The following is a 27,792-nucleotide window of genomic DNA, read 5'->3' as shown; positions in this document are numbered from 1 at the left end:
AGAACAGGCAAGTAGGCTGGCTGGGCCCTTAAAGTTCTGCCCAGTCCCTGCCCAGGAGGCTCTCTGGACAGAGGCATCACCTTAATTTCCCACCCATGGGAGCCTGCCCTGGTGAACTCCCTGAGCTTGGGTCACACTAGACACCTGGCCCCTATGGCCACTCAATGGGTGGACCGGGGAGGGGCAACAGCAGCGAAGAGGTTGACATCCAACTGATTTAGCCACTACAGCGGAAACCACAGCTCCCAGGGTCTGTGTTCACTGCTACAGAGGTAGCTACAGGGTGCTCATGTGCCTAGCTGCTCTACACACGGACACCAACTGAATTAGCCTTCACCTGTCCCGGTGAGGTTAGCCCTCATTTAGTAGAAGAGAGAACAGGCCAGGTTGGATGAGTTGCCTACTACACTGCCCGCAAGCAGCAGACGGGTCTGATCCCAGGCAAGGGGAACATGAGGGTCTATTCTAAGTCTGTTTCCTCCTAGGAGCGGGTGGGGCAGGGTTCATGCACCCACAGAACTATAGCTGGGCAGGATCAATCAAGCAGCCTTCACGCAGGCCCCCATCGAGAGCCGAGCACAGGTAGTCGCTGGAGGCCTGGGTGAGCGGCCTGGGTGGGAAGGCCTTATTTCCGGAGTACCATGCATCTCAGAGCATCAGTCTCCGGCTATCACATGCGGCCTCCACTGAGGCCCACAAGACTGCTCCTGCTCCTGAGGCCTTCTACGGTGGGGAAGCCTGAACCTTCCAGTGTATGGGCAGCGCCCAGTACACAGCAAGCGCTTGATTGGGCCTTGCTGGTGACAAGTCAGAGGTCAGCTCTGCACAGCCTGCAGACAAGTTCAGCCATCTTCTCCTTCTGCTGAGGCAAGGATGGCTCTCCATTTTTCAACAGTAGAAAATGGCTCAAGCAAAACCAGAGAGAAACACAGTATTTCCTGACACATAATGCTTACGTGAAGTTCAAGTCTGTGTTTACAGAGTGTGACTAGAGCATACCCCACGTACTCATACACTATCATTCCATGTGTGCACATGCGCCTCTCCCACCTCGTGCTGGGAATCAAACGCAAGCTCTGTGAGTGCGGGGCAGCACCCTGCCAGGTTCGCATGCACAGTGTCCTTTCAAACTGTACTGTTACTCTCTCCGACATGCGTGCTCTGCCTGCACGCTCATTTGTGTACACATGTGCCTGTGGAGGCCGGAAGAGGGCAGTGGATGCCCTGGGACTGCAGTTACAGACATGCAGGTGCTGGGAATCGAACTCGGGTCTCCTGAAAGGACAGCGAGCTCTCTTAACCACCGAGCCACCTCTCCAGCCCCTACTATCATTCCTTGGCCGTTCTGGGGAGCAAATGCGGGGCTTCAGGCAGGCCTCCTGCTGAGTCCGTGAGCGCTCACTCCTTCTGAGCAGGGTCTCGGTAAGAGGAGACTGCTCTTGGACCAGTCTCAGGACCCAGGCAGGCCTTGACCCTATGACCCTCTGGCCTCGGTCTCCACAGCTGGGATTATGCCCACCATGCCCGGGTATTTTACACCAGTGAGGTAGGTAGAGATGGAGACAGCCCTTGGCCAGTATAGTGGAAGCACTTAGCTCTAGGTTCAGTTTGCCTGTCTGACCCAGCTCCCGGAGCTACTCCCTTACCTCTCAGGCTTCTTTAAAACTACACAAAATGCTGGGCCTCCCTCTAGGGACACTCAAGTCTGAATGTGACGCGAGTCACAGTTTTACAGAGGTTTCCAAGTGGACAACCCCTCAAAGCCTGCAGTGACCCCAGTGAAACTCGCTGGTTGCTTCATCAAGTTGGACTATTAGAGCAACCATTACCTTGGTTTGCTGTGGGTTCCCTTCTGAGGTGAGCTGGTCTATGTGGGGCCAGGGTATTGCATCTCCCCAGAGAAAGTCAATCACACGAGCCCGTGCGTGAAGGCCAAGGTCAGGCGAAAGACCTTGCTTTTACCTACGGTAGAATCTGCCTCCCATGAGGGGTGCTGCTGACCAGAGCCCATGAAGGGCAGAAGCCAGGGACACACCTGTCGCCTAAGCTCCTGCAGCTCACGTCGAGCCTCCAGCCGGGATCGCTCCACTTCCTGCAGCGAGGCCCGCAGCTCTCCAGCCTCCTTGGCGACAGACATTCGAGCCTCTTCCAGGAGGGCCAGCTTCTGCTCCTTGTCCTCATTGGCAAGCTTCAGGCTACAAGGTAGAGGCTGTTCTCAAGTAGCTCTGTGCTCAAGGCCTGCCCTCCCTAGGTCTGAGTGGATCTGGCCCCACCCTGCCCCACGGCAGCCCAAGCACCACCCACATGGCTGTCCTTGCACTGCCATAGTGTGGCTGGGGGAAGGTCTACGGAGGGAGAGAGGAGGGACTCAGCTTTCAGGGTGACTGACATAGGGGAGGCCTGAGTGTGACCCAACCCCTCTGCTGCCACCTGTCCATTCTTTGTGGTAGGCAAGCCACCAAACTGACCCTACGCTAGGATGTGCGTAAAAGCAAGCTAGCCATCTACATGGTTCCCTAAACCACGGGGAAGTGAGGTCCAGGCCAGGGTTCAGTTAGAGCGCTAGTTCTCTACCTGTGGGTCACGACTCCTTTGGGGGATGAAGGACCCTTGACAAAGGTCAGATACCATCTGCCTATCAGATATCTACGTTACCATTCATAACAGTAGCAAAATTTCAGTTATAAAGTAGTGATGAAGATAGTTGTATAGTTGGGGTCACCACAGCATGAGGACGTGTACTAAAGGGTCAGAGCCTTAGGAAGGCTGGGATCCACTGAGTTAGAGTGGAGCCTGGGAAGCCGGGCAGGGCCCTGCAGCTCTCACCTGATCCGCTCGCTCTCTGCCTTCTTCACAGCGGTCCTCAGCTCCTCGTTGGAACGCCGCAGGGCCTCACGCTCCTTGGTGCCCTCACTCAGGCTGCGCCGCAGCTCACTAGCCTCCTGGCGATGGGCCTCGGAGCTGTCCTGGCTGTCCCGGACCTTGCGCTGAGTCTCCAGCAGCTCCCGCCGCAGCCCATCACGGGTATCCTCCAACAAGCGCAGCTGAGTCCTCAGCTCTTCTGCCTGTGGGCCCAGAATGGGGTCAGGGTGACCATGGCAGACGGGTTTGTATGCCACCTCCCTTCCCGACTAGGGGACGCCGTGGTCCCAACACTGCCCCATTTATCTCTGGTGAGTGGCTGACCTCAGTTATGGACGAGGTACACTGGACTCAGCGGTGCACAAACCAGAAACAATTCCCAATGAGTTCCCCAAACCTCCCTTGCAAACATCAGGTGCCTAATGACTGTTTACTGTTTCTACTTGAGGCGACCATTGTCTGCCCTCATGCAGAAGGACTCCCAGGATCAGCCCCAGCACACACATGCATGCACACACACACACACACACACACACACACACACACACACACACACACACACACACAGACACACACACACACACACACACACACACACACACACACACACACACACACACACACACACACACACACACACACACACACACACACACACACACACACACACACACACGGCGGCACTGTGAGTGGTGCCAGGACAGCAGTGGCAGCTCACCTCCCTCATGCAGGCCTCCCGCTGCCGGCCCAGGTTCCCCGTCTGCTCCTGGAGTTCTTTCACCTGCTGTGCATGGGCTGCTGTGGCTTCCTCCAGCTGAGCCCGGAGGTCTCGAAGTTCAGATGTTAGGGCGTTCACTGTGTTCTGAAGTGGCCAGGTTGCTCACACTTAGTCCTGATGTGGCCCCCAACACCCACCTCGCTGCACGCCCTACCCCTGGGACTACTTCTCCCAGGGGCCTACCACACCTCAGTGCCTTGAAGCTGACCTCTCCATACCAGTGGTCTCACCAGGGTGGATCTAGCGGTCACTTCCTTCAGTTGGGAGTCCTGAAGGAAGGGCTGGACCTTCCACACAACCTGGAAGCATCTCCAGGGCTTCCACTCTAACAAGTCCCTTCAAGCCATGCTGGTTTCCCATGAACTCAGGCCCAGCTGGGCTGCCTACCTACCCGGTCCTGTTCCTGCCGGCTCTGGGCATCTCGCTTCTGCCGTTCCATCTCCAGAGAGATGGTGGCCAGACTGTGCCGGGTTCCCATCAACTTCTCTGACAGTGCCGTCTTCTCAGACTCCTTCAGGGACAAGGCCTAGGCAGAGGCAAGGATGACAGGACTTAGGGTGTGGCTGGTCCTTTCTCCTCGCCTTCCCCTGGTGCTCACTGAGAACACTGGCCACCGTGGTTAGACCCAGGGCAGAGGTGCCTGTTCACTGTAGTCTTCCACTAAGAGTTCGGGAGCAACAGTAGGGGCCTGGATGTGGGCATGAGCTACAGATCTAACTAATGCCTCAACTTCCCCAGGGCAAAGACTTCCTAGGGGGATGTGAATTGCCCAGGGTGACAAAGCAGGAGATGCCTACAGTCTGTCCTGCTCCATACCTCACAGAAAACCAAGAATGAACTATTCAGAAGAGCCAACAAGTGCCTGTGGGCACAGCCAGAGGCACCCAGCCTGCAGCAAGCAAGGAGACAAGAGAATGTGAGACGGTTTGCCTTGTGTCACCTGTCACTGCCACTGTGTGCTAGACTCCAGCTCTCCTGTCCTTACAGGTGAGAGCTGAGGCCTGGGAAGGCACTGGCTGCTTCCTGCACTCCTGCTGGGTCGGGGTGTGCTGGGCAGAGGTAGGAGAGCCCCAGAGGTCGCCCAGGACCACAGACCTGCTGCTTCTCACTCTCCGCCAGGAGCAGGCCCTCATCCCGCTCCTGCTGCAGTGCGGCGATCTCCTCACTCAGCTCCTCCTTCTCAGCCTCGATCCGCGCCAGCAGCTCCTCTCGCTCCTGCTGTAACTGGCCCTGCAGCTGGGCCCGCTCTGCCTGAAGCTCCCGCCATGCAGCCTCCTGAGGGCCAGGGCAGGGCTGTGTGACACACTGGGAGGGGCCCAAAGAGTCCCTTGCAGACATGGGTCAGGAAAAGGCCCAAATACCCAACAGCTAAGAGACACAGTGGGTGCCCAGGTCACTGTAGGGCAGGGCAGTGGGAGCTTCGCTGAGGTCACCTCAGTCTGTGATGACAACGTGAAACCCAGCGCCTGGCTGGGAACAGGAATGGCCCTGGGGGGATGGCCAGCAGCCACTCAGGCAGAAGGGAGAGGTCCCCGGTCACAGTGTAGCCTGGAGGCCCTGAGGGAAGAGCAGGCTGGAGCCTCATGGAGCAGTGGGATTCAGTAACAGGAGTCCAAAGTCACAGATGCAGTCACTAGCCTGACCAGGTGAACTAAGGCACTGAGGCTAAGGGGACAATGGGGACGCCCAAGCCCAGGCGATAGACAACCTGAATTTTACTTTTTAAACTTTTAGATTTATGTGCTTGTCTGCATGTGTGTTCTTGACCCATGTGCATGCCTGATGCCCCTGGCGGTTAGAAGATGGGATTGGATTCCCTGGAACTAAAGTTACAGATGGTTGTGAGCCATCGTGTGGGTGCTGCAGCCAGTGCTCTTAATGCTGGGCCATCTCTCCGGCTCTGTTCAGGCAGCTAGAGGGTTGTGTAGAGGGAAACGGGGCTGGCTGCAAAGAACTCTGGGACCCAGACTGGAAGAAGCTGAAGAGAATACAGACTTGAGGGCACTGACCAGGCCAAGAAAGGTAGGGCCAGGGGTCATAGTGCATGGCTCACTGGGAACATGACAGAGCCACGGCAAGGACAGCTTTCTTGGGGTGAGAACATTGCCTGTACCCTAGAACTTCCAAAGGGTGGTAGGAGAGGCCTTCCTTCAGGAGCTGCCCTGCCACCTACTGGCCACATGTGGTAATTTCCACCGGAATCCATGGGTGGGGTGTATCTCTCTCCCCACTTTATGAATCTTGCAGGGGGAAGAGGAAACCGTTGGAGGCCTCCCTGTTTCTAGAGGCCCCTATTCTAGGGATCACTCTGTATAGGGGATCCTCAAGGCGCAGGAACTGACAGGACATTTACTAAGCACCGGGGGCTATGCAAAGCCCTTCACAGGACCCACCCCACAACAATCCATCCCTGTTTCTAGGGAAAGAAAAATGCAGGCACAAAAACCTTACATAGCATAAGTGGAGTGAGACAAGATCAGACACAAACTCAGGAAGTGCAAGCAGACTCGGTGTGCAAGGGACTTCCCTGGCATGCCTGCCCTGCGGTTGTGAACCTTGGCGGGCGAAGTGGAAACATGGAGCTGCACACTTGTTTGTTTTGAGACAAGGCCTCCTCACATAGCCCTGGCTATTCTGGAACTACAGAGACCAGGCTGGCCTTGAACTCTGAGATCTGCCTGCCTCTGCTTTGTGAGTGCTAGGATTAAAGGTGTGCACCACCACGCCCAGCCTGCTCTCTGCGGAACCTACACTGGCCTTGCTCCCACATGACTGCGGGTCTCCATCAGGTTTGGACCTGATTTGGGGCCCAGAACTCTACATATCTGATAAGCACAACCACTCCCACACACCTTCTCAGCTACCCCAGAGCCTCTATGTCTCACATCTGCTTCACATATGTGGAAACCGAGGCAGGGCAAGACAGTGAGCAGAGACAGGGAGCCGCAGAGCCCTGCCCACCCCTCCCCAGCTGACCGAACCTTCTCCCGCTGGAGTCTCTGCAGATCCTCCTCATGGGCTGCGCGCTGTTCCCGCAGAGAGGCCTGCGCCTCCCGCTCTGCTTGCACTAGCTTCTGGGTCATCAGCTCCTTGTCCAAGGCCGCTTTCTCTTCAGTGGCTGTCACCTGCTGCCGCAGGCCTGCCAGCTCCCCTGCACAGGAGGGATGGATGGCAGGAAGGCAGCGCTGAGTCACAATCTCCCTCTGGGCCAGCAGACTTGGGTTGTTTGAGCCACATGGGCAAAGTCAGAGGTAAGGGAGCTTCGTGGCAACTATGCTGAGGTCCTTGAGGAAGTGGCTCATCCCCTCTGGATAGCAGTTTCCCACCTGCCTCATGGGCTCACTGGCTCTGCTCTCCTCATGTACAAGGGGCATGGTGGTTGATGGGAAGGGAACCATAGAGGAGGATTTAAAAAATACAGGGACCCTGCTACTGACATGTTTGCTGGGCCAATACAATCCGTACACCCTCGCACATCACAGTTTTGAATGATATCCCTGGTTAGTTTAACTTCATCCTCGTCAAAGACGATGCTCCAAGACCAGTAACCAATCCACGCCTCATGGGGTGTCTCCATTAGGGACAGCACCCCTCACTGAGGGGCAAAGCAGAAGTTGTGTCCCACCTGGACCAGTAAGGCATGAGCCCAACAGCAATGCCCTCCCTGGGTCTGTCTGACTCAGGAGAGTCCATTTCCATGACCCCAGCAGGGCCTGAGCGCCTTTGCTGAGCTGGAAGGGCTGAATAGAGATAGAGTGTGGGGAGTGTGTGGGAATCGTGGGCTGGGACCATGGGGCTGAGATTCACGGCAGCAGCTGATGGTTATGAGAGTTCTCTAGGGACCTCAGAACCCTCCAGCCTCCCTGATGACGAAGAGACAGCAGTCACAGCAGGCACTTTGCCAAGGCCTTCACAAGCTACTTCACCTCATCCTGGCAACAGGCTAGGTAGGAGCCATTCCCCTACCTCTGGAGCCAAAGTAACCTAAGCTCGAAGAGGGAAGGGCCTGTTGAGGGGGCCATGTGACAGCTCTGGATAGGAACCAGGTCAGCCATAGCCACGCACCTCACCTAGGTTTCCTAACCTCTGCTAGACTCCAGTATCCGCAGCCGAAGTCTAGCACAAAGCCCAGGACCCAGACCCTCGTACCAGTCAGAGTTTCCTTGGCCAGCAGCAGGGCTTGACTGTCCGCTTCTAGCTGCTCCCGGCGGGCCTCGAGCTGAGCCAGCTGCCTCTGCACGTCAAACAGGCTGCTCTCCAGGGCCTCCTTCTCCAAGCTGTAGCACATAATCCCTGAGGCCTTGGGACTCGGCTTCCCCAGCCCCAGGAAATTGTGGGTTTTAGGGTGCGGCCAGTATGGGCCAAATGCCAGCCTATCTGCCCAGCTACACGTGGGCTCCCCGGGGAAGACCGCACCTGAGCGAGGCTGCATTGGAAGCCTGGCTCCTAAGTAACTGCTCCTCTGGGTTAACCCCAGGGCGGGGCTGGACCCACACACCCCCTGCAGGAAGCTGGGCAAAGCCCACACCTTACTTACCGCAGGCGAATGGTCTCCTCTGACAGGGTCCGGCCCTCACGCTCGGCTGCTGCCAGCTGCACAGCCAGGCCAGCCCGCTCCTTGGCCATCGCCTCCTTCTCCCGGGCAGCGCGCTCCAGGGCCTCCACCTGCCGCTGGGACTCCCGCAGGGCCTGATCCAACTCCTGGTCCCGTCCATTCAGCTGCCGGGAGAGCTGGCAGACCCAGGGACTATGAGCAGAAGCCTTGGCTAGTTTACCACGCAGCACTCTAATGTGGGGGTCAGGTCCAGCCCTGGCCTCGTAGGGGGAGGCTGGGGTTTGAGCACAGGTTCCGCACTGGTGTGTCTAGGCAAACCCTAGCCTTTTCTATACCCACAAATGCACACGTGTAAAAATGGCCCCCAGTCACTCACTCTGCCCTGTGCCCAAAACGTTCTAAGAAGCTGAACACAGCGAATGGTAAGGAGAACAGCTGTCCAGGCTGAAGGGAGGAGCTACCCCTTCCTCCCAGGAGCCCTGGACCCCGGGACAGAGGCTGCACTACAGGGCCTAGAGCCTGAACTCCTAGGACCCAGAACCACCTTCTGGCTGTGTGGTTCCAGTTTCCCAAGTCCCTACTTTCTTCATAAGATGGACAGATCTTCACCAAGGCTGGCCCAGAGCCAGCACGTCCTCTAAGTGACAGAATCTTAGTCTCAGATAGTCAAGTGGCCTCAGCATGTGAGGAATAATAGCTTGCTCAAGGCCCTTAGCCAGTCGAGGTGAGATATGTATGAACCTAGAGGGAAGTGCCTGAGCCTCTGGCTCATCCCAGAATAGCACGTGAGTGGCCAGGAGCCCCGCTCACACATGTGCATGGGGGCTCGCCCACCTGGACCACCTGCTCCTGCAGATGGCTGCGTTCGCTGCGCAATACAAGGATCTGCTGCCCCAGCGCCTCCCGGGCCTGCTCAGCCACACACAGGGAGCCCTCCAGGCCCTGCCTCTCCACCTCCTGCTCCAGCCTCAGCTGCTCCAACCGTTCCTGCTTCTCCACAGCCAGAGAAGTGGCGTGCTCAGCCTGCTGCTGGCGGCCCAGGAGCGCCGCCTTTTCTTCCTCTAGCTGTATGGACAGAGATCCGAAGGAGCAAAGGGACTCTCCAGGACCAGGATGCCCTCCATCCCACCAGCGACCACAGGCAGTCGGGTGGAGGCACTCTAGAGTGAAGGAAGGTGTCCGTGGTGTCGAGAACCAAGCACTAGAACAGAGCAGGGCCCCCGAGCATCCTTCTATGATGCATAGGACAGAGACACAGAAAGGCAGACAGGATGAAAGACTGACAGGACAGACAGGGTAGGGGTGGAGCCCCGGCATGCCTCTGCAGCGTCTCCCTGGTGGAGGGGACATGGGGCTGGTACACAGCATACCTGGGCGACGAGGCGGTTTAATTCCAGCTTGTCCTGGGCGAGACTCTCGTTGAGGGCACTCATCTTGGACAAGGAATCTCGCAGGGAAGCCTCCTCTGCCCTCAGCTTGGTCACAGAGAGCTCCAGCTGCGCACGGCCTGCCTCAGCCTGCAGAGGGAGAGATCCAGAGAAGCAGACCCTCACAGACTGGGTTGGGGCCGAGGAGAAAGGGCTGACCAGTCAGGCAATCCCCATCAAAGAAGGCCACACTTTGGAAGGCTGTTTGGAAGACACCTCATACCTAAAGGATCAAAAGGCAGAGCCAAGAGTCAGAAGAGACTCCAGTTGCACCCTAGGGCGCCATCATGTAGAGCCTGGGCCACCAGAAGTGGGACAGGTACCTTCCAAGGACTCTCAGGACCATGACCCCCAACTTCCTCAGTCTCTGGATGCATTTCCACAGAATGGATCGGGTGACCCTGAGCTTCAGGCTTAGGAGCCCCTGCAGTAGCAGGGATCTGTGGGAGCCAGCTCAGTGGGTAAACCGCTGGTCACTTAAGCATAAGGACATGACTTCATGTGCCAGCTGTGTGCACAAGTTAACAAGTGTAATCCCAGTGTTCCTACAGCATGGGAGAGGGAGACAGGAGGGTCCACAGCAACTCAAGATCCAACTAGGGTAGGACACACAGCAGGGACGACGAAGAGACCCGAAGGCTGTCCTGACTTCCATACAAACACCAGTGTACCAGTGCACGCATGCTTACAGGCAGAGAGAGAGGTAGAGGGAGAAGGGGAGATTTAAAGCACCATAACGAATAGGTAAGAATAAAAAGTCAGTGTCTACCCAGAGGAAGGGGTCAAGGGCATGCTCAGTCTGCAGCCTGACGTAGGGTTGGTCTGGTCAGTGGCTGACATGACTCACCTTGGTCAGCGCCTCGGCCACCTCTGCCTTCTCTGTCTGCAGCACATCCCTCTGCAGTACAGCGCAGCTCAGTGCCTCCCGCACCTCCACCAGCTCCTTGGTCAGCCCCGAGCGCTTCACTTCCAGCTGCTCCAGCTGCCGATGGCTGTGGGACAGACTTCTGTCACTTCGCTGCTCTGTACCCCATACAGGACACGAGCCCGGGTGAGCGGGGCACAGGTAGAATCCTGAGCACAAGAGCTTCTTCCACAAGAATGACCTAACCCACAGTCTCAGCTGTGACTCTGCGACACTGTCACGTCCGAACAGTGCGACGCAGGACGTAGTTCAAATGGCACCTGCTGCCTCCAAGGCTTCAGGAACAACTTCACACCCACTACAGCGCCCTAAGCATTAGCACTGTCTGTGCCGCAGAGACACAAACAGTGCAGCGTGAAATCCTGGCTCCTACCAAACTATGTGCTCTGGGGCAAGTCTCATGACCCCACACCCAGTGCCTCAGTTTTCCTATGCATAAAATGGGGCTGCAGAGATGACTCAGCGTTAAGATCACTGGGGATTCTTTCAGAGGACTTCAGCTGGATTCCTAATACCTACGAGAGGGCTCACAACCATCTGTAACTCCAGTTCCAGGGGATTTGACACTCTCTTCTGGCCTCCATGGGCACTAGGCATGCAAGGGATATGCAGGCAAAACACTCATACGCATTAAAAAAGAAAGTGACATAAAAAGACAGCACCCACAAACAGAGACAATTCTCTCTAAATCACGGAGTTACGTGGAGGGCTCAACAAAGGACCCCATGGGCTTAAGTGGTCGCTGGCCCTTCTTGTTACTGCTACTGTATACTGTATAGTGACAGTCATTGCCACCTTTTGTTCTTGTTTTCTGAGACAAGGTCTCTCTACACATCCCTGTCTACCCTGGAACTCACAGAGATCCTCCTGCCTCTACCTCCGAGTGCTGGGATTAAAGGTGGGCACAACCATGCCCGGTGCTTTAAGTTTCTTAAGTGAGAATCATTAATCTTTAATATTCTTATCACCCAAGCACCTCCCTCCTGGACCCAGTGACTGCCCTTCCTAAGCCTCAGTGTTCTCCCGGGACTGCGCTGGAAGGACCCTGGTAGGAAGGTGAGCAGCCCACCTGCGCTCCAGCTCGCGGCGGGCCCGGGCGCCCTCCTGCACCGTGTCCTCCTGCTGGTCCTCCAACTGGGTGTGCTGCCGCCTCAGCTCCTCCTGGGCGGCCTGCAGCTTTTCCAGCTCCTGGCGCAGATCCTCAGCCTGCTGCTGGGCCACCTGCAGGCTGTGACTCAGGTTGCCCTTCTCCCTGTAGGACAAGCAGGCAGAGGAGAGGGAGCTTCTGAGGCTACTCTCCCCCAAGGGTGGTGGCTGGACTGACTGACTACTCTGACTACATCCTCTGTCCTCCGGGCCACTGCCTCCAGGAAGCCTTCCCTGATGCTTTTCACAACTGATTCATCTCACTTACAACATGCACTGAGAGCTTCTCTCTCTCTCTGTTTTGTTGTTGTTGTTGTAGTTTCCCTATGTTGCCCTGGAACTCACTTTGCAGACCAAGCTGGCCTTACTATATAGCCCTGGCTTGATGGGAACTGCTATACAGCCTGGGCTGAACTCAAACTTGAAACAATCCTCCTGTCTCAGTGCCCTAAATGCTGGGTTACAAATACGAGCTACGAGTCTGCTTTTCTTAGCAAAGGGGAAAAGAGAATAGTGTCTCATCAAACAGAGATCTGCCCACCTCTGCTTCCCAAGTGCTGGGTCTGAAGGCATGGACTGCCACGCCAGCTTTCCTGTTTATTTAGGAAAAGTGATTTAAAAAAATTTTTAAAAATTTAAAAAACTATCACTCACTTTTGCAGACCAAGCTGGCCCCATTATATAGCCTGGCCTTCAGCCTGGCTGAACTCAAACTTGAAACAATCCTCCTGTCTCAGTGCCCTAGGCTCATGGCTGGCCTCTACTCAGCGGTAGAGCTTACCTAGGGAAGCGACCCCTGGGTTCTCTTTCTCTCTCTCTTTTACCTTAATTCCCTCTTAACTCCCCCCCATGCCCTGAATAAACTCTCCTATTCTATACTAACAAAATGCCCTGAATAAACCTATTACATGTAAATTATTTATTTGTGTGTGCTGGGGCACATGTGACGCGGCACGAGTGGCGATCAGGAGCTAACACTGGTGATTCAGTTCTCTGAGTGCACGCTGCCCTTGCGGAAGGGCACTTTGCTCTCAGCCACCCTGGGTAGCTCATGGTCACCTTAACTCCAGACCCATAGACATCCAGCTGACAGCTCTGGCTTCTAGGAGTGCACATGCCCACATGCATACAATTAAAACAAAATCAAAAAGTCTCTATCTGAGAGAGGCATAGTGGTGTGTACCTGTAGTCCCAGCACTTACGAGGCCGGGCCAGGCAGATCTCTGAGTTTGAGATCTGCCTGGTTAGTCTACAGAGTGAGTTCCAGGACACTCAGGGCTACACAGAGAAACCCTGCATTGATAAATAAGTAGACCGATACATTTTTTAAAATTGTCTCTAGGGTGACAGGGCTGCAACTGGGCTGTAGCTGGGGGTAGTGTTTTCCCCTGGCAGACACCAGGCCTTGGGATGCATTCCCAGCAAGAGGCAACCAACAGGAAACAGTTCAGAACAGCACTAAGAGCAGAATTCTAGAATGGTCTATAGCCCCATGTGTCTACAGGGGTATCTGAAATGTAGCTAGGGCAACAAATGAACTTTTACTTCCTTGAAAACTAAATTTTGCCGCCTGGCTGATGGGAACCCTCGGGCTGAAAGGCCTGACTGGCTAGGCCCAGCACCCCCTGCTGGCCCCTAGGCCTCATCGCACCTGCTCAGGAGCTCGTTGGCACTGCGTAGGCGCTGGGCCTCACGCTGCGCATCCTCTTGGGCCTGGACTGAGGTTGCTGTCTGGTCCCGGAGGCGCTGTAGCTGCTCCTCCAGGCCACGCCGCTCACCCTCACTGTCACTAAGTTGCTTGCGCACGGAACCCAGCAGATCTTGGCTGGCTTCATAGCGCCCACGCATGTCCTGGAATATGGGAGTGGTGGGGTCTGGAGAAGCCCACTCACTCTCTCTTAACAACTCCATAGCACTGGGCGAGCCTGGGGCAGCAGACTGCACCTCTCCCCACTCCTGTGCCCCCACCTCCCTACGTCCCCAGGTCTGGCAAACCGCCCAAGAACACCGGCCCCAGATACTGACTCCACCCACAAAGGCCCAGGCCCCGCCCCCTCGTGGCCTCCCTGAGACCCCGCCTCTAGGTTCTAATTCCTCCTCTCAGACTTGTCTCTTAAGCCCCCAAGTTTTATCTCCTTTTCTTGGGCTCTAGCCCCTTTTCTGAGGCATTCCCAGCCATGCAGGCACTCCGGACTCCGGTCCTTTCTAGAACTCTCTATTAGCAGCTATTTCTCAGGGCTCTGACCCCGGCCCAGGCCCCGCCCCCTGGGTCTCTGGCTACCTGGACCTGTAGCTGGCGCTTGTGCAGGGCAGAGTGGATCAGCGTGAGTGTGGAGGAGTCAGAGCAGGCTGGGGACAGACCTCGGCGTGGAGAACGACCTCGACCCGGGGAGGAGTGCCGCGGTGGAGTTGGAGTCCGCTGGCCAAAGAGGCCGCGCAAGCTGCCGTCTGAGGTGTCCGCAGTGCGCTCTGAGTTGCTGAGCTGGACACCACTCTCAGTATCAGAGAGGGCAGCCTTGGGGCAAGGAGGAAAGAGGAGTAGGGTTAGTTAGGTGGTTACCAGCATGGACGAGGCAACGTGACACTTGCCACAAGCCCCGTTCTCCAAGAAGCCTTCTGGAGTCCATATCTACCTGTGAGCAGCCTGCTAAGCAAGACCCTCTTGCTCACTGCCCTTCAGAACCCTCACAGGGATAAATGCAGCAAGGCTGGGTGGGCCAGCAGAGGTGAACAGGCCCCACCCACTTCCAGTTCATCCCAAGGCCTCAAGGCATGTGGCTGGGGGGCTCAGTAGTGTCTAGTCAGCCCTGTGCAGGCTGTCACCATACCTGTGCCAGGTCTCTCAAGGTCTGCTGCAGCCCCTCTCCATCCTCAGTGTCCAGGGCTGTCTGCTCCTGGAGCCGCAGAGACTCCTGGTGACAAGAAAGACTGGTCACAGATATGCCAAAGCATGAAGTTGTTCCTTCCTGGTCCCCTCAGGTAGCAGTTAAGGTCATACCACACAGGTCTGCCACCATCACTGAATGGATGAGGCCCAGAGACGCACAGTACCCTGTCCTAAGCCTTTGGCCTAGTGAAGAAGAGCCCAAACTGCCCCACACAGCATGTGTGGGGCCCAGGCAGTGCCCTGGGGGTATGTATCTGCTGGAGATGCAGCAGCCTTCCCCTGGGAACCCAAGAGGGAACCGAGTCCTGGCTCCACACACACTGCACTGGAGAGACCCTCGGGCTTTGGTTTCTTCCACTTGTGCTTGCTGCAGGGACGGTGGAAGGGCACAGAGGTGAATGTCACTGTGCTAAGCCTGGCGTGCACTGTGACAACAGCACCCAGTCTGGATGGGATAATCCACCATGGCCCAAGCAGCCTGGCCCTCAGCCAGCTGCCATGGATTTGGCTGGCGCCACATCTCACCAGGGCCTCCAACTTGTCAGAGAGGGTCCTGTTGACCTGGTCCTTCTCTGTGTTCTGGTTCTGAAGGTGTTCCACAGACAAGGCCAGCTCTGTCACTCTGGAGGGAAGAGCAGAAGAGGTGAATGGGGGGTCTGCCGCTGCCTCTCAAGTTCACCAGCATATGCCTGTGTTTCCCGAAACTCAACGGGGACCCTAGGATCCACTTCCCCAGGTACCCGACCTGGAGTACGTTGCTTCTTGCCTGGGGATCTCTGAATTCTTAGCTGAAAATGGGAATGGGGTTACCGCTGTCTCTCACGAGAGAGCTGTGGGGGCTCACCTAGGAGGCAGGAGTGGGGGGAGGGGGTCACACATGTCATCAGAGCTCATTCGGGATCCCCAGGGAAGGGCCCAGCCCTGGTGAACATGCTCCCCTCTGAGGCCCTACAGGGGCCTGCTACCACCCACCTGGCACTGAGATCAGCCTTGTCCAGGTCACTCTGCACCTGCAGCTGGGCCAGGTCCTTCTCCCGGAGCAGTTTGGCCCGTAGCTGCTCCTCCAGTTGGGCCTGCAGCAGCTTTTGCTTCTCCAGAGCCGCCTCAGCCCTGCTCTCAGCCCGCTGCAGGCTGGCACTCAGTCCCAGGCCCACCTCCTGGACAGCCCGGGACGTCCGGACTAGCTCTCCTCCTAGCTGCAGTAGGTCCCTGAAGAAGAGCAAAACAAGGGGGTGTGAGGGTGACCCCTATGTACAAATCAAAACTACCTGTGACATATCTGTCATTATCAGAGTAGGGAAGCAAAGTCACATAATGTCCAGTGTGAGCGAGGCTGTGGGGAGTCGGCCTGTGCCTACACAGCTGATGGGAGGGTAAGTAGGTGGGGCCCCAGAGGAAGGCAACTAGGAAAAGCCCTTTGCATCTATGACACATCCTCCATAGGCCCAGCATGAAGCGATGACAGATGGTTCATGTGGCATAGCAGGAGTGGTAATCCTGACGACACCAAACATCCATCAAAAGGGAGATCACTATCCAACAAGTAGGATCCAGTCAGCGGATCCTACTACAGCCGAGAAAGACTAACAAGGAGGCTACTCATGATGGGTGCGCCTCCCAGGAAAACAAACAGATGAGGAAGGCCTCTTCGAGAAGCATACAGCTGAGCTGGAAGGAAGCCAAGCTTGCCATTAAAGTTCTCAGGAGGCAGAACAGGATGGTAGCATTACAGGCTAGCCTGGACTACAGAGTGAGGACCACCCATCTCCAAAAATGGGTGGGGGCAGTGAGATGCCCTATGTGTAAAGGTGCCCGCTGCCAAGCCTCATGACCTGGGTTTGGGCCTGGAGACCTATATGGTGGAAGGAGAGAACTGACCACTCACAGAAGTCGTTCTTGGCCATCACATACACACGCATGCATGCATGCACTCGCACATACAATAAAGACAAATTGGAGAAGCAATGAGGATATTCTACAGAGTATATATGCCAAAATACAAAAGGGCTGTGTGAAGACAGACAGACAGACAGGAGTGGAGTAGGAGAAAGCTGCTTTATTTGCTTTATAAAGTAACCCGGGAAGGCCACATAAGGAACTGGGGGGTCCTCACTTGCCTTAAGAAGGGGAGGGGGTCACATCAGAGGGAGGGCTGACTTTTCACCAGCATCGTTTTGGAATGGGAACCTTAAATATGTGCCCTAGTCAAGAGTAAAATTGGGTGGAGGCCAAGACAGGAGGGTTCTCTGTGAGTTTGAAACCAGCCCAAACTACATGCCAGGCTCCAGGTCAGCCAGAGCTACATAATGAAATCCTGTCTAAAAAAATAAAGGTTTCCATGCGGATAAAACACAGGCCCACTTTAAAGCCCCAATGCGGGCTCACTCTGCATGAGCTGCAGTGCCAAGCATCCAACAGCAGGGGGCGCAGGAGTGCCACACAGAATTCTAGCTAGCACGCAGTAAGTCAAGCGCAGTACATAAACATATGCTTCTGTTGGGTGGGGGGGACGGGACACTGCACTGCTCGGGGTCTGAGTCCTGCCAAGAAAACAGCAGTCTGTGATGTAGCCACAGATCTGTGGCAAGCTCACATAAACACAGGGCAGCAGAAGCTAGACTATAGGAATCCCTGAGGACAGCCAGCCGCTTCCTGAATAAAAGACTTAAGAGACCAAAAGAAAAACTTTAGCCAGGTATGGTGGGTGACACAGACACACCTGTAACCCCAACACTTGGAAGAAAAAAGTTCAAGCATGCGGCTGGGGCATAGCTGAGTTGGTAGAGTGCTTGCCTCACTAGGTCCCTTCCCCAGCAATACATAGTCCTGGCATGCTAGCACACGCCTGTAATTCCAGCACTCGAGTGGAAACAGGAGGGTCAGAAGTGTAAGGTCATCGACATCTGTAGAGTGAGTTTCTAGACAGCCTGGAATACACAAAGGCTTCAAATCTGAACTCAGCTACCCTCTGCTGTGTGATGGGAGACGGTCACTCAACTTCTCTGATCTTCAGTGTGAAATGGGGCGTAGGAGAGTTCCTGCCTCAGAGCGGCACTGAAGGCCATAGAAGAGCGCAGTCCAGCTGAGCCCCAGCAATGCTGACGGCCTCTTCCCACCAGCCTCCTCTGCAGGCCCAGAGGCGGCCCGGGGCACGATTCACCCCATCCTCCCCGCAGCCAGGCCTCACCTCTCGGTGCCCATCTTCACCTCGCTGGCCATCCGTGGAGCCCCATGACCTGCCTCCAGAGGAGCAGCAGGCGGCTGTGCTCGCTGCTGAAGTAGGCGTTGAAGGACTAGGGAGAGAGACGCCAGGGTCACTGCTGCATGCCTGCCCCAGGGCTCCGACAGCATGATCTAGGACAGGATCTGTGTCTCTCGGAGATGAGCACCCGGGGCCTAGAGAGACCTCCCAGCCACCAGGGTATGACACAACCAAGGGCTGGGCATTAACGCTCTACATGCGACAGTGACTACTCTTTACAAGGAAGAGACGGTCAGACTGGCCCAGGGCATGTGTAACCAAGGCCAGCTCTCCCAAGAGGGCCGGAACCACCGTGCTCTCCCTGCCCCTCTCCAGACTTGGTTTGGCCCTCTGCAAGGACACCCCACAGCCGTGCTCCCCCTCCAACTGCCCCAACTCACCTCCTCCTCACGCCTCCACGTTGCCTCCCTCTGTTCCAGCTCCTTACAGCTTCGGGTCCAGTCACTGGTCACCTTGCGAATGTCCTCGCTCAGAGTCTGGTTGGCCAGGTTTGCCTGGTCTAGCTGCTCTCTCAGCATGTCGTTCACCTGGGCCAGGCTGGCACTTCTGGGAGAGGTGGGGGGGGGTGTTCAGTGGACGCTTGCTCACTTGTCCTGAGGGTGCCCACAGGCTAGCCCACACCCTCACCTCTGCTGCTCCTCCTCTAGGCGCAGAAGAGCTCTGTCCAGGTCCTGGCTGTGCTCTGTGTCCTAGGTAAGGAGGAGGGGAGTCAGGGCGAGTAGGAGACGGAAAGGTCTATGCCTACCCCTTCTTGTACCCACCCTCAGTCGCTGCTGCTCCAGCTCGGTGGACCTGTCCAGCAGCTGCTTCTCCATCTCTGAGCACTGCTTCTTGTACTGCAGGATCTGGCAATGTGTAGGAAGCAGTGTGAGCCCAAAGGTGAGGGCCAAGTGAGGCGGAGTGAGGGCAGGGGTGGGGTGGGCAGCCCTGACCTTGGCCTGCAGCCGCTGCACTAGCTGGGCCTGCCGCTGCTGGCCCTCCTGGTAGGCCTGCAGCTTGCGCCGGTAGGAGGCCTGCTCCTCCTGCAGCTGCCTCCTCAGCTCCACGCTCTGCCGCACCAGACCCCGGGGCTCCTGTGCCTCCAGCTCCCCAGTCTCCAGCCGCACAGCCTGCTCCAGCTGCAGGGAAGGGCCCCGGGTGAGAGTCCTGTGCCTCCTGGGATGCAGGTCCAGGTCTCTCCAGGACACACCAGGCTGGGTCCAGACCCACAATGCCTTGCAACCTGATAGCCATGCACTCCAAGAAGCAGTTACAGGCAGGTAGGCCCAGGATGCCGTGCACATGAGCATCCAGATGGAGCAGGCATACACACACAGACAAGGCAATGCATACAGCGGTATACGGAGCATGGCACACAGATAGGACATGCTTGGGCACACAGAGCAGACATGAGCACACAGGGCAGACATGGGCATACAGATAGGACATGCTTGGGCATACAGTGCAGACATGGGCACACAGATAGGACATGTTTGGGCACACAGCACAGACATGTGCACACAGATAGCACATGCTTGGGCACACAGGGCAGACATGGGCACACAGATAGGACATGCTTGGGCACACAGGGCAGACATGGGCACACAGATAGGACATGCTTGGGCATACAGTGCAGACATGAGCACACAGATAGCACATGCTTGGGCACACAGGGCAGATATGGGCACACAGATAGGAAATGATTGGGCACACAGGGCAGACATGGGCACACAGATAGGACATGCTTAGATACACAGAACAGGCACAGGCACGCAATGCAGACATGAGAACACATGTGGGGTGGACATGGACACACACTGATGAAGAAGGAATGGTAAGGAGGCTGGCTGTGGGCTCATAGATGGGGCACACAGACCGAACAGGTATGGGCACATGGACAGGCCAAGCATAGTACACACAAGAGACAAGCATGCACGTGTGCAGGTAGACCTGCCACCACATGCCTGTACACATACAGAACTGGAAGCAGACGGTAGAGGTGCCCACCCCCTCCATGCACTCTGCTGCTCCTTCAGAACAGAGTCTGTCCCACTATGATTTCTACCTCAGACGGCGGCCAGGTCTCCTGACCCTCTTCCTTCCCCAGGGCAAGCCCAGGAAAGCCTGGATTTTTGTTCCCCACTGGATTCAGTACTTAAGACATTGGCTGTGGGGTGGGGTGGCTCACACCCAGGGGCTGTTTGAGACCACTGAACTAACAATGTAAGTGCATGTGAGTCTACTCAGAGCAGAGGTGTTGACACATACAAGATCGGAGCTTACAGAGCACCTAAGCGAACACAGGCAGTCTCAAACACCCCAGGATGACACAGAGGAGCCCCATAAGCACCACAACACAGCTTAAGATCTGTATGTGCCCTACCTACCACCTGCTTTGCCCCCTCTCACCCCTACCTCTCCCTCACCTCCCAGGACTCTCCCCTAACGTCCTCCACTCCAGCTACTGTGTGGTGTGTCAACCCCGGAACCCATGGGCCCACAGAGGCCTGTCCACTAGCACTCTCAACTCTTTTCATGGTCAACTCTTTCTGGGGTCCCCCAGCTTCTAGGTGTCACAGAAGGGGGCTGTGGTGGGAGAGGCTGAAGATGAGCACACTTAGGGTCATGAACACCCACAGGGGACTGACCCCTAACCCAGATGACCGACGCTAACCTAGACTTACCATCATCTCCCAAGCACCCAGGCTGACACACACACGCACGCACACACACCACACGCACACACACACGCACACACGCACACACACACGCACACTAGTTAGGGCTACCAGTCAAAGGGATGTCAGCAGGAGGGGAGGCCTTTCTTACCCACAGTAACCAGAGGCCTGGGCTAGGTCAGTGGCCCTCCAGGCCTACACTAGCCCAGTACACGTGGTAGATGCTGAGAACCATGCACATCGATGCTGGTCAGGGTGACTGTGTCCTCTGGGATGACACCGACGGGGGTGGGGGGGTGAGCACAGTCCACGGGGGCTGCACTGAAGCTGCTAAGGGGGTGGCAACAGGAGCTTCCTCTGTCTAGGCGAATGTCTACACAAAGCCCAGGCAAGCCGAGCAGTGGGCAGTGCCCGTGTCTGCCGCAGAGCCCTGGAAGGTGTGTGCAACGCGTCAGTGAGTATGCCTCACGCATGGGACCCTGCATGCCTTGAATGCGCTGGGTGTGTGCAGACATTTGGTATCTGGGCCTTCTCATGCTCCAGGACAAGGTCTGTCGGGTTGGTACAGGCACTGTGTCCATCTGTATGCACCAGGACATGTGCTGTGTATCTGTGTATGCCAGAGGGACCTGGGAGGACAGGTGGTGGCAGTGACTGCCCTTGTGCGTGTGTGAGTGCTCATGCTGGCTTCTGTCCACTCGGTGTCCGTGTGCAGCCAGGGGACATGCAGGATGCCCTGTGTGTTGCTCACGGCTGTGGTGATGCTGTGATTGTTCACCCAAGTGTTGCTGTGCCAAAGCGGGTCTGTGTGTTCTCTGGCGACATATAGTCTGAAGGTGTCCAAGCCCTGGCTGGCCTGGAACTCAAAAGATCCTCTTGCCTCTGCCTCCAGAGTGCTAAAGGCATACACCACCACCTCCCAGCATGGTGGTTTGCTTCTACATGTTGTGTTCTATGTGGGGTTTTGTTGTGGCCTGCGTTGTGTGTGCTCTGCACATCAGTGTGACACCGGTGCTATTGGTTCCTGTGGTATGGAGGGGTTCTGGCCAAATACTAGGGACTCCAGCCGCTTCCCCAGGGCTCAGTGCCTGGCTACTGCAGGCCAGACCTCACCTCTCTCCACAAACTCTGCCCTTTACAAAAAAGCCTTTCCCTCTGACTTGCAATTCCAAAAGAGCTGCCCCAAGAATGGATGAAAGTAGTTTACTGTCTCCCTTAGCAACCGCTGCTCTCCTGCCCCATTAACTCACTAAATCCAGGTTGCCATGGACACGGGGGTGGGTGGAGGAGGGATGGACCCAGGGAATCTGTTCTCCAGCGCCAAGGGATAAGGCCACTCACTATCTCTTTCCCACATTTCTCATACACCTGTTTCTTGGGGACTCTGAGGACCTGGGAGGTGGTCTCTAGGAGTCCGGCCTCAGTTTCTCCACAGGACATGCAGTGAACAGAGCATGAATCCTGGCTTGCGTTCCACTCTCTGTCCCAGGGAGATATGGGGTTTGAAGGATGAAAACAACCTCACTGATTGCCCCCAACCTGGTCTGCCAGGCTAGTGTGGCCACAGGGCACCTGTCGTCATCAGGCACAGGTTGACATATCAGGGAATGAGCCATACAACCACAGCCCTGGACCAGTGGTGTCTACCCAGCTCCACCGCTGACCCTGGGCCTCAGTTTCTCCTCTGTAACCACTGGGTTCCCATGCCCTGTGTGGACCCTCCCCCTCCAGGAAAGCTTCAAAGGTCCTTTTCACCCGACCTCTACCTCCAGGTCTCAGGCATACAACAATGAAATACGCAGGCTGTGTGCGCCAACATCCGAGGGGAAGATCTGAATGGAACAGCCCCCCACCCCCATGTAGACCACATAGAAGAGAAGGGACCACCTACTTATCCTTCCCTCCCTTGTCAACCAGGGCCAATGTGAGTGCCAGTTGCTGAATTGGCACCTAAAAGGCGGTCCCCAGGGGACTGGCACTGTGTCCTCGGTCAAGAAAGGTCTAGAGGCTGGTTCCGGCCCGTCAGCAGTACCAACCCAGTACTCCTCCCACCCTGTCCCTCACCCCCTATGGACTCCAAGAAATGAATTCTGTAGTGTCCTTGAAGCTAGGGGACGATCTTGGGGCCCCCAATCTGCTCCTTAGCAAGCCCCAACAAGTCAGAGGCTTGTTTGAGCAAGCGGACTAGAACATGGGCACACCCTACCACCAGAGGGTGTACAGAGGCATACACAGGCTTCCATACGGACAGGGCCTTCCGCCTGCACACACACACTGGACACACACACACTGGACCCTACAGCAGCCAGAAGGCTCTCTGCCACCCCCCAAACAAAGGCAATATACAGTCTTGGCCTGGGAGCCAGGATTCTTGTCTTAACTGGCTGTGACACCAGTCATGGTTCTGTCTCTCCCCCCCCCCCATTTTCTCCTTGGTTCAATGGGCATCATCAACTTAGGTACAGTAAGTATAAAGAACTGAGTACATTTCCGGCACCTCGGAGGCATTCCATAAATAGGCACTACTATTAGAACCGTTGTCCCACCCGTCAGCACACACAGTCCATCCTTCACCCACCTCTATCAACTTTCAACCGCCATCAACTCCCTGCTCGCCACACACTCAAGGCCATTCTAGTTGGCAGAGCTTCAGACTCAACCAGACGTCCATCCTTCTGAGGCCCTGCGCCTGGTCAAGACACCTCCCTACCCAACCCTAGCCAGGCCGCAGCACCCACCCTCTCATTGATGGCATTGTACTTGATGGCAAGTTCATCACGCTCTGCACGGCTCTGGGCCAGCAGGTCCTCCACCCGGGACAGCTCCTGCTGCAGCAGCTGGTTTTCCTCCTGCAGGGACAGCAGTGAGGCCATCTCTGGGACCTGGAGTGGGGCTGACAAAGGACAGGGGCTGAGGTTGACTTCTGGCTATCATGGAGGGGCACCAGCCCCCACAGGTATTCTACTCACTTCTGAGACAAGAGGTGGACAGGGACCCTGGGAGGAGCCCGGGTGTGTGTGGTTGCAGCACCTGGGGCCAAGAAAGCTAAGGAACAGGAAGGCTGGCAAGAGAGGCCAAGAGCTAGATCTGTGTAGAAACAACTACAGCCCTGTGGCCACATCCCTAGAACATACAGGGGGAGGCTCTAGCTAGGAGCCAGGAGACTGTCTTTCTGTACCCACCCATCCTAGAGACACAAAGCTCTGAATTCCTGCTCCCTCCTTTTCTGAGGACTATTCAGGTCTCAATTTTACTCATCTGTTAAATAGGTAGAATAGTAATTAGACCACAACAGGAACGTGGTAAAGCTTTATTCAAAGGCGGGGTTCTCATTCAAAGGCGGGGTTCTCACACCTTTGCTTTGTTTCCTATTTTTCGAGGTAAGGTAAGGTAAGGCTCCCTGTGGAGCCTGGGCTGTCATGAAACTCATGATCCCCTCCCCACCCCTCAAATGCTGAGATTTTAGGCACGTATCATCACACCCAGTTATCTCAGAACCCTCAAGAACTACAGTGTAAGTCAGTGGCAGCTAGCTTGTAACTTTTACCCTGAAAAACATGGACACACATTGCAGGCCTCCTCCCTGCTCTGGGGAGTCACAGCATCCCTGGTCCACTCAAAGAGACAGCGCAGTCTGAACCCGATTGCAGCAGCCATGCAGCAGCCAGCACTCACGCACTAAGGAACCAGCTGACCACCTTATGTCCAGGCACTCAGGCTGCATAACCAAGTTATGCATGGTGCACCGCAGGAGGGCCTGCGGCCATCAGCTTCTGTGCCCAAGTCATTAGGCCTCTATGAGAGCCTGGTCTGAGCTGCCCTCCGCCCCGACCCGGATCTTAGCCTCAGACAGCTCATACCATCCCCGTAGGAAATTCAGTATCTGACGTTCAAATCTGAAACCGTGAGTGGAAAGGGTTAGTTAGTCCTGTCTCTCCTCTAGCTGTGCCACATGGGGAATAAATAAAATAAGTTTATTGCATCTCAGCCTCTGTTTGCTCCTCTGTAAAGTAAATCCCTCCGTCACAGAGCTGTGCCTGTCTCCCTGTGTGGATTCAAGGAGTAGGGCGCCAGGGTGAAGAACATGGTTCAGTGCATAAGGGCACTGCTACGTACACACACATGGGTGTCTAAGTTCAAATCCCAGCACCCATGTAAAAAGCTTGGCATGGCCCTGTGGGCACCTGTAACCCAAAAGCTACTCCAGAGCGAGCCAGGAAAACCAGCTCCAGGCGGTGTGAGAGCCTGAGGTAAGAGAATAGGTGGACACACACACACACACACACACACACACACACACACACACCCACGCACACACACACACATACACACACCACACGCACACACACATACACACATACCACACGCACACCACGCACACACTCATACACACAGCACTGCCCTACACAGCACCATCTATGTCATTGCTGCTGAGAAGGGAGAAGGACCTGGACAGGGCAGGGAGGTGGTACTGGGGTCTCAGGCTGGGAGAGGACAGGGCAGGGAGGTGGTACTGGGGTCTCAGGCTGGGAGAGGACAGGGCAGGGAGGTGGTACCTGGGGTCTCAGGCCGGGAGAGGTTGCTGGTGATGATCTCCCTAACACAGACGGGCAGGCTGGCTCCCTGGAAGTCCTGGGCTGGGTTCTGTACACTCAGGCTCTTCTCTTGGTCTGGTTCCAGGACACAACTCTCCAGTGTCTGTGAGAAGAGAGAGTGTTCAGGGACTCTGGACCCCTAACTTCCTGGCCTGAAAGTTGGGCAAATCCTGTGGCCCACGTCCTTGAGAACATAGGAAGCAAGGGTGAACTGCACAGAGCTCCTGCGAGGGAACTCTCCTAGCTTGTGCTCCAGGCAGGACCTGAAGGGCAGAGAAGGTAGGGAGGATCTTGTTGTGCCAGAGGCCGGTAATCCCTAAAGTCCATGTAGGGTCCTTCCCCCACCATTGTACACTGGGATTAAGGAGTCCCAGCACTGATCTGTGCAGCCCCGAGCTGCAAACTGCGACCCCTGCACACTTCCCTCCACTCACCGCCTCACCACCCAATCAGGTCAGTTATTCCGCCCCGCCCCACCCCACCCCACCCTGGACAGCGCAGACACAGCTCAGGACCCACCTGGATCACAATCTCCAGTGCCAGCTGGGCCTGCAGGGATTCTGCCAGCCCCAGGCTCATGGAGGGGGGTCTGTGGGTACTCCACAGCCCCCCTCTTCACAGTACGAAGGTCGAAGGTCACCTCAGCGACACGCACCAAGGCACTAACACACCAACGCCAGGATGCTAGGCTGAGCAGCCCAGCAGATTAAGCTTAAATCCGATGGTGCCCCACGTGACCGTGCAGGGGGTGGGGAGAGATTCAGATGGGAGAGGAGGGGAAGAGCAGCAGAAGCAGAGGTGCAGAAGAGGCCCAACCAGCACTCCAGAGCGGAGAGAGCAAGGAGCAGGAGAATGTGAACGGAAGGGACAGTATCCCCCCTCCCCCGGCTGTGGGTCCAGCAGGCTTACAAGCCAGCTGCCCGAGGCGGGGAAGGCCAGAGTCCCTAGTTTATGGCACATCTCCCCTGACCCGGAACGGGCTCACATGGTCTGCTCAGAACTCATTTGCAGCCTGTTGCTAGGCAGAGAGATGCTTGTGCACTACAGGTTGGAAGCAAAGAAAGCAGGAGCTCAGACAAGACTGGGAACTGAGCCCCTCCAAGCCCCGCCCCCGGCTGTATCCCAGCATCCTGTGTAAGAGCTGGTACTATTGGTGCTCCCACTGAGCTCCTGGGAGCAAAGCATCTGCCGGTCAACAACAGCACACAAGGGGGTGGGGTGGGGGGAAGAGACACGACAGTTCACCCAGGGCACGCTGGGTAAATATTGTCTTCACTCATTAGAAAACACAAGTGCACAGTCCCCGAGTCCCCAAATCTGAGAGCAGTTTCCCTCACAGCAGCAAGGAGGCTGTGTGGCACAGTGGTAAAGATCTGGAGTTGCTGGCCTGACCTGTGTTAGCAGTATAGCCCTGGATAAATTACCTCTCCTGGCCTCAGTTTCCTTATTTGTAGACAAGAATAGGGTCTTTGTGGGAACGAAAACATGCTGGATGTGGGGAGGGAGGGGTTCAGAAGCACACAAGGCAAGCTTGATCTCACAGTCGCTTACTTTAGCACTACCCGCTGGCTTCTACTCTCCAGGTCCCTAGGTTCTAGGTTACCATTTCCGGATGAGCAAAACGAGGCTCAGAGGGGTGGAGGTCTCACCTATTCAAGGTGACATGCTATGGAGCAGTGTAAGCCTGAAGCTCATCCCCCTTAAGGCAAGCAGACTCCCCAAAATGCCTACAGGGCAAAGCCAGGCTCCTTGATCTTCAAGCCCTGCTGCCGTATCCAAGTCAGACCCAAGGATGCGGTAGGTGCTGCCTACATAGCTTCAGTCCAGACTGGATCTCTCCTTCCCAACTAAGGGATTGGTACTGCGAGTGGAAAGAGTGGCCAAGAAGGCAGATGCCACCAAGCTGCTGTGGAGGCTGAGGAGAGAGCAGTGCAGAGAGAGCGGGGGAGAGGACGTCTTACCAGGAGAGTTGTACAGAGATTTGCAGAGAAAGAACAAGTTAGACATAGGTGAAGACAGAATGAGAAGGAGCCACAAGATCAGAACAGATTGCCAGAGTGAGGATGAGGCCAGGCAGAGCAATTCAGTCAGAAGCTGAAAGAAGCCAGTTTGAACCAGTCAGTGTGGAGACAGGTTCTGAGCCAGAACAGTTGACCAACCAGCCAGAGTTCAGAAAGTGCTAGAAAGAGTGAGCTTACTCAGCACTAAGTTCCAGAGGCTGAAAACATTCTAGGCCCAGATAAGATTGTAGGGACGCTGGAAGCTTCTGGGACTAGGCCCAGGTTAGCAGACGGAGGCAGTGAGCCTCAGAGACAATTAGATCAGGAGAACACGATACATTTGTCCCTTCCCGAACTCTTTGTGAAATGTGGCTCCCAAGGTAAGAGTTGAGAGGTGATGGGACCTTTAAGAGGGAATTAGGTCAGAGGAACTAATGCCTTTCTCAACACTGTAGTTTACTTATATCACAAGTGTGGGTTGAAGCAGGCATGGTGGCTCAGGTCTCTAACTCCAGCACTTTGGAAGTAAAGGCAGAAGACTCTTGTGTTTGAGGCCAATCCTAGATGCATTAAGAGAGAGTGATGGTGCAGCCGTTAAGAACCTGGCTGCTTTTGCAGAGGACCTGGGCTCAGTTCCCAGAACCCAGCTAACAACAGTTCCAAGGGATCCAATGCCTTCTTCTGGTCTCTGCAGGCAC

The 27,792-nt window shown here is 55.9% G+C and overlaps 1 protein-coding gene across 1 annotated transcript in view; it reads right to left on the bottom strand.

The window, feature by feature from the left end:
• Positions 1–25,799, bottom strand: part of Crocc (ciliary rootlet coiled-coil, rootletin) — a 36,180-nt gene extending 10,381 nt beyond the window's left edge. The window contains 26 exon segments of the mRNA XM_032895240.1: positions 2,036–2,195; positions 2,827–3,065; positions 3,581–3,724; positions 4,032–4,166; positions 4,736–4,915; positions 6,622–6,791; positions 7,790–7,917; positions 8,178–8,371; positions 9,030–9,260; positions 9,566–9,712; positions 10,470–10,614; positions 11,617–11,799; positions 13,345–13,544; positions 13,975–14,208; positions 14,522–14,605; positions 15,106–15,202; positions 15,553–15,789; positions 17,768–17,804; positions 17,807–17,873; positions 18,223–18,388; positions 18,470–18,531; positions 18,604–18,687; positions 18,775–18,960; positions 23,238–23,392; positions 25,056–25,197; positions 25,614–25,799. Of these exon segments, the coding sequence (XP_032751131.1) occupies positions 2,036–2,195; positions 2,827–3,065; positions 3,581–3,724; positions 4,032–4,166; positions 4,736–4,915; positions 6,622–6,791; positions 7,790–7,917; positions 8,178–8,371; positions 9,030–9,260; positions 9,566–9,712; positions 10,470–10,614; positions 11,617–11,799; positions 13,345–13,544; positions 13,975–14,208; positions 14,522–14,605; positions 15,106–15,202; positions 15,553–15,789; positions 17,768–17,804; positions 17,807–17,873; positions 18,223–18,388; positions 18,470–18,531; positions 18,604–18,687; positions 18,775–18,960; positions 23,238–23,392; positions 25,056–25,197; positions 25,614–25,673 (3,867 nt within the window). The 5' untranslated portion in view covers positions 25,674–25,799.
• Between the last annotated feature and the right edge of the window lie 1,993 nt (positions 25,800–27,792).

The sequence above is a fragment of the Rattus rattus genome, chromosome 1, assembly GCF_011064425.1.
Source record: "Rattus rattus isolate New Zealand chromosome 1, Rrattus_CSIRO_v1, whole genome shotgun sequence".
Lineage (NCBI taxonomy): Eukaryota > Metazoa > Chordata > Mammalia > Rodentia > Muridae > Rattus > Rattus rattus.
Note: the sequence above shows the minus strand (reverse complement) of the source record. Positions and strands in the feature narration are given on the sequence as shown.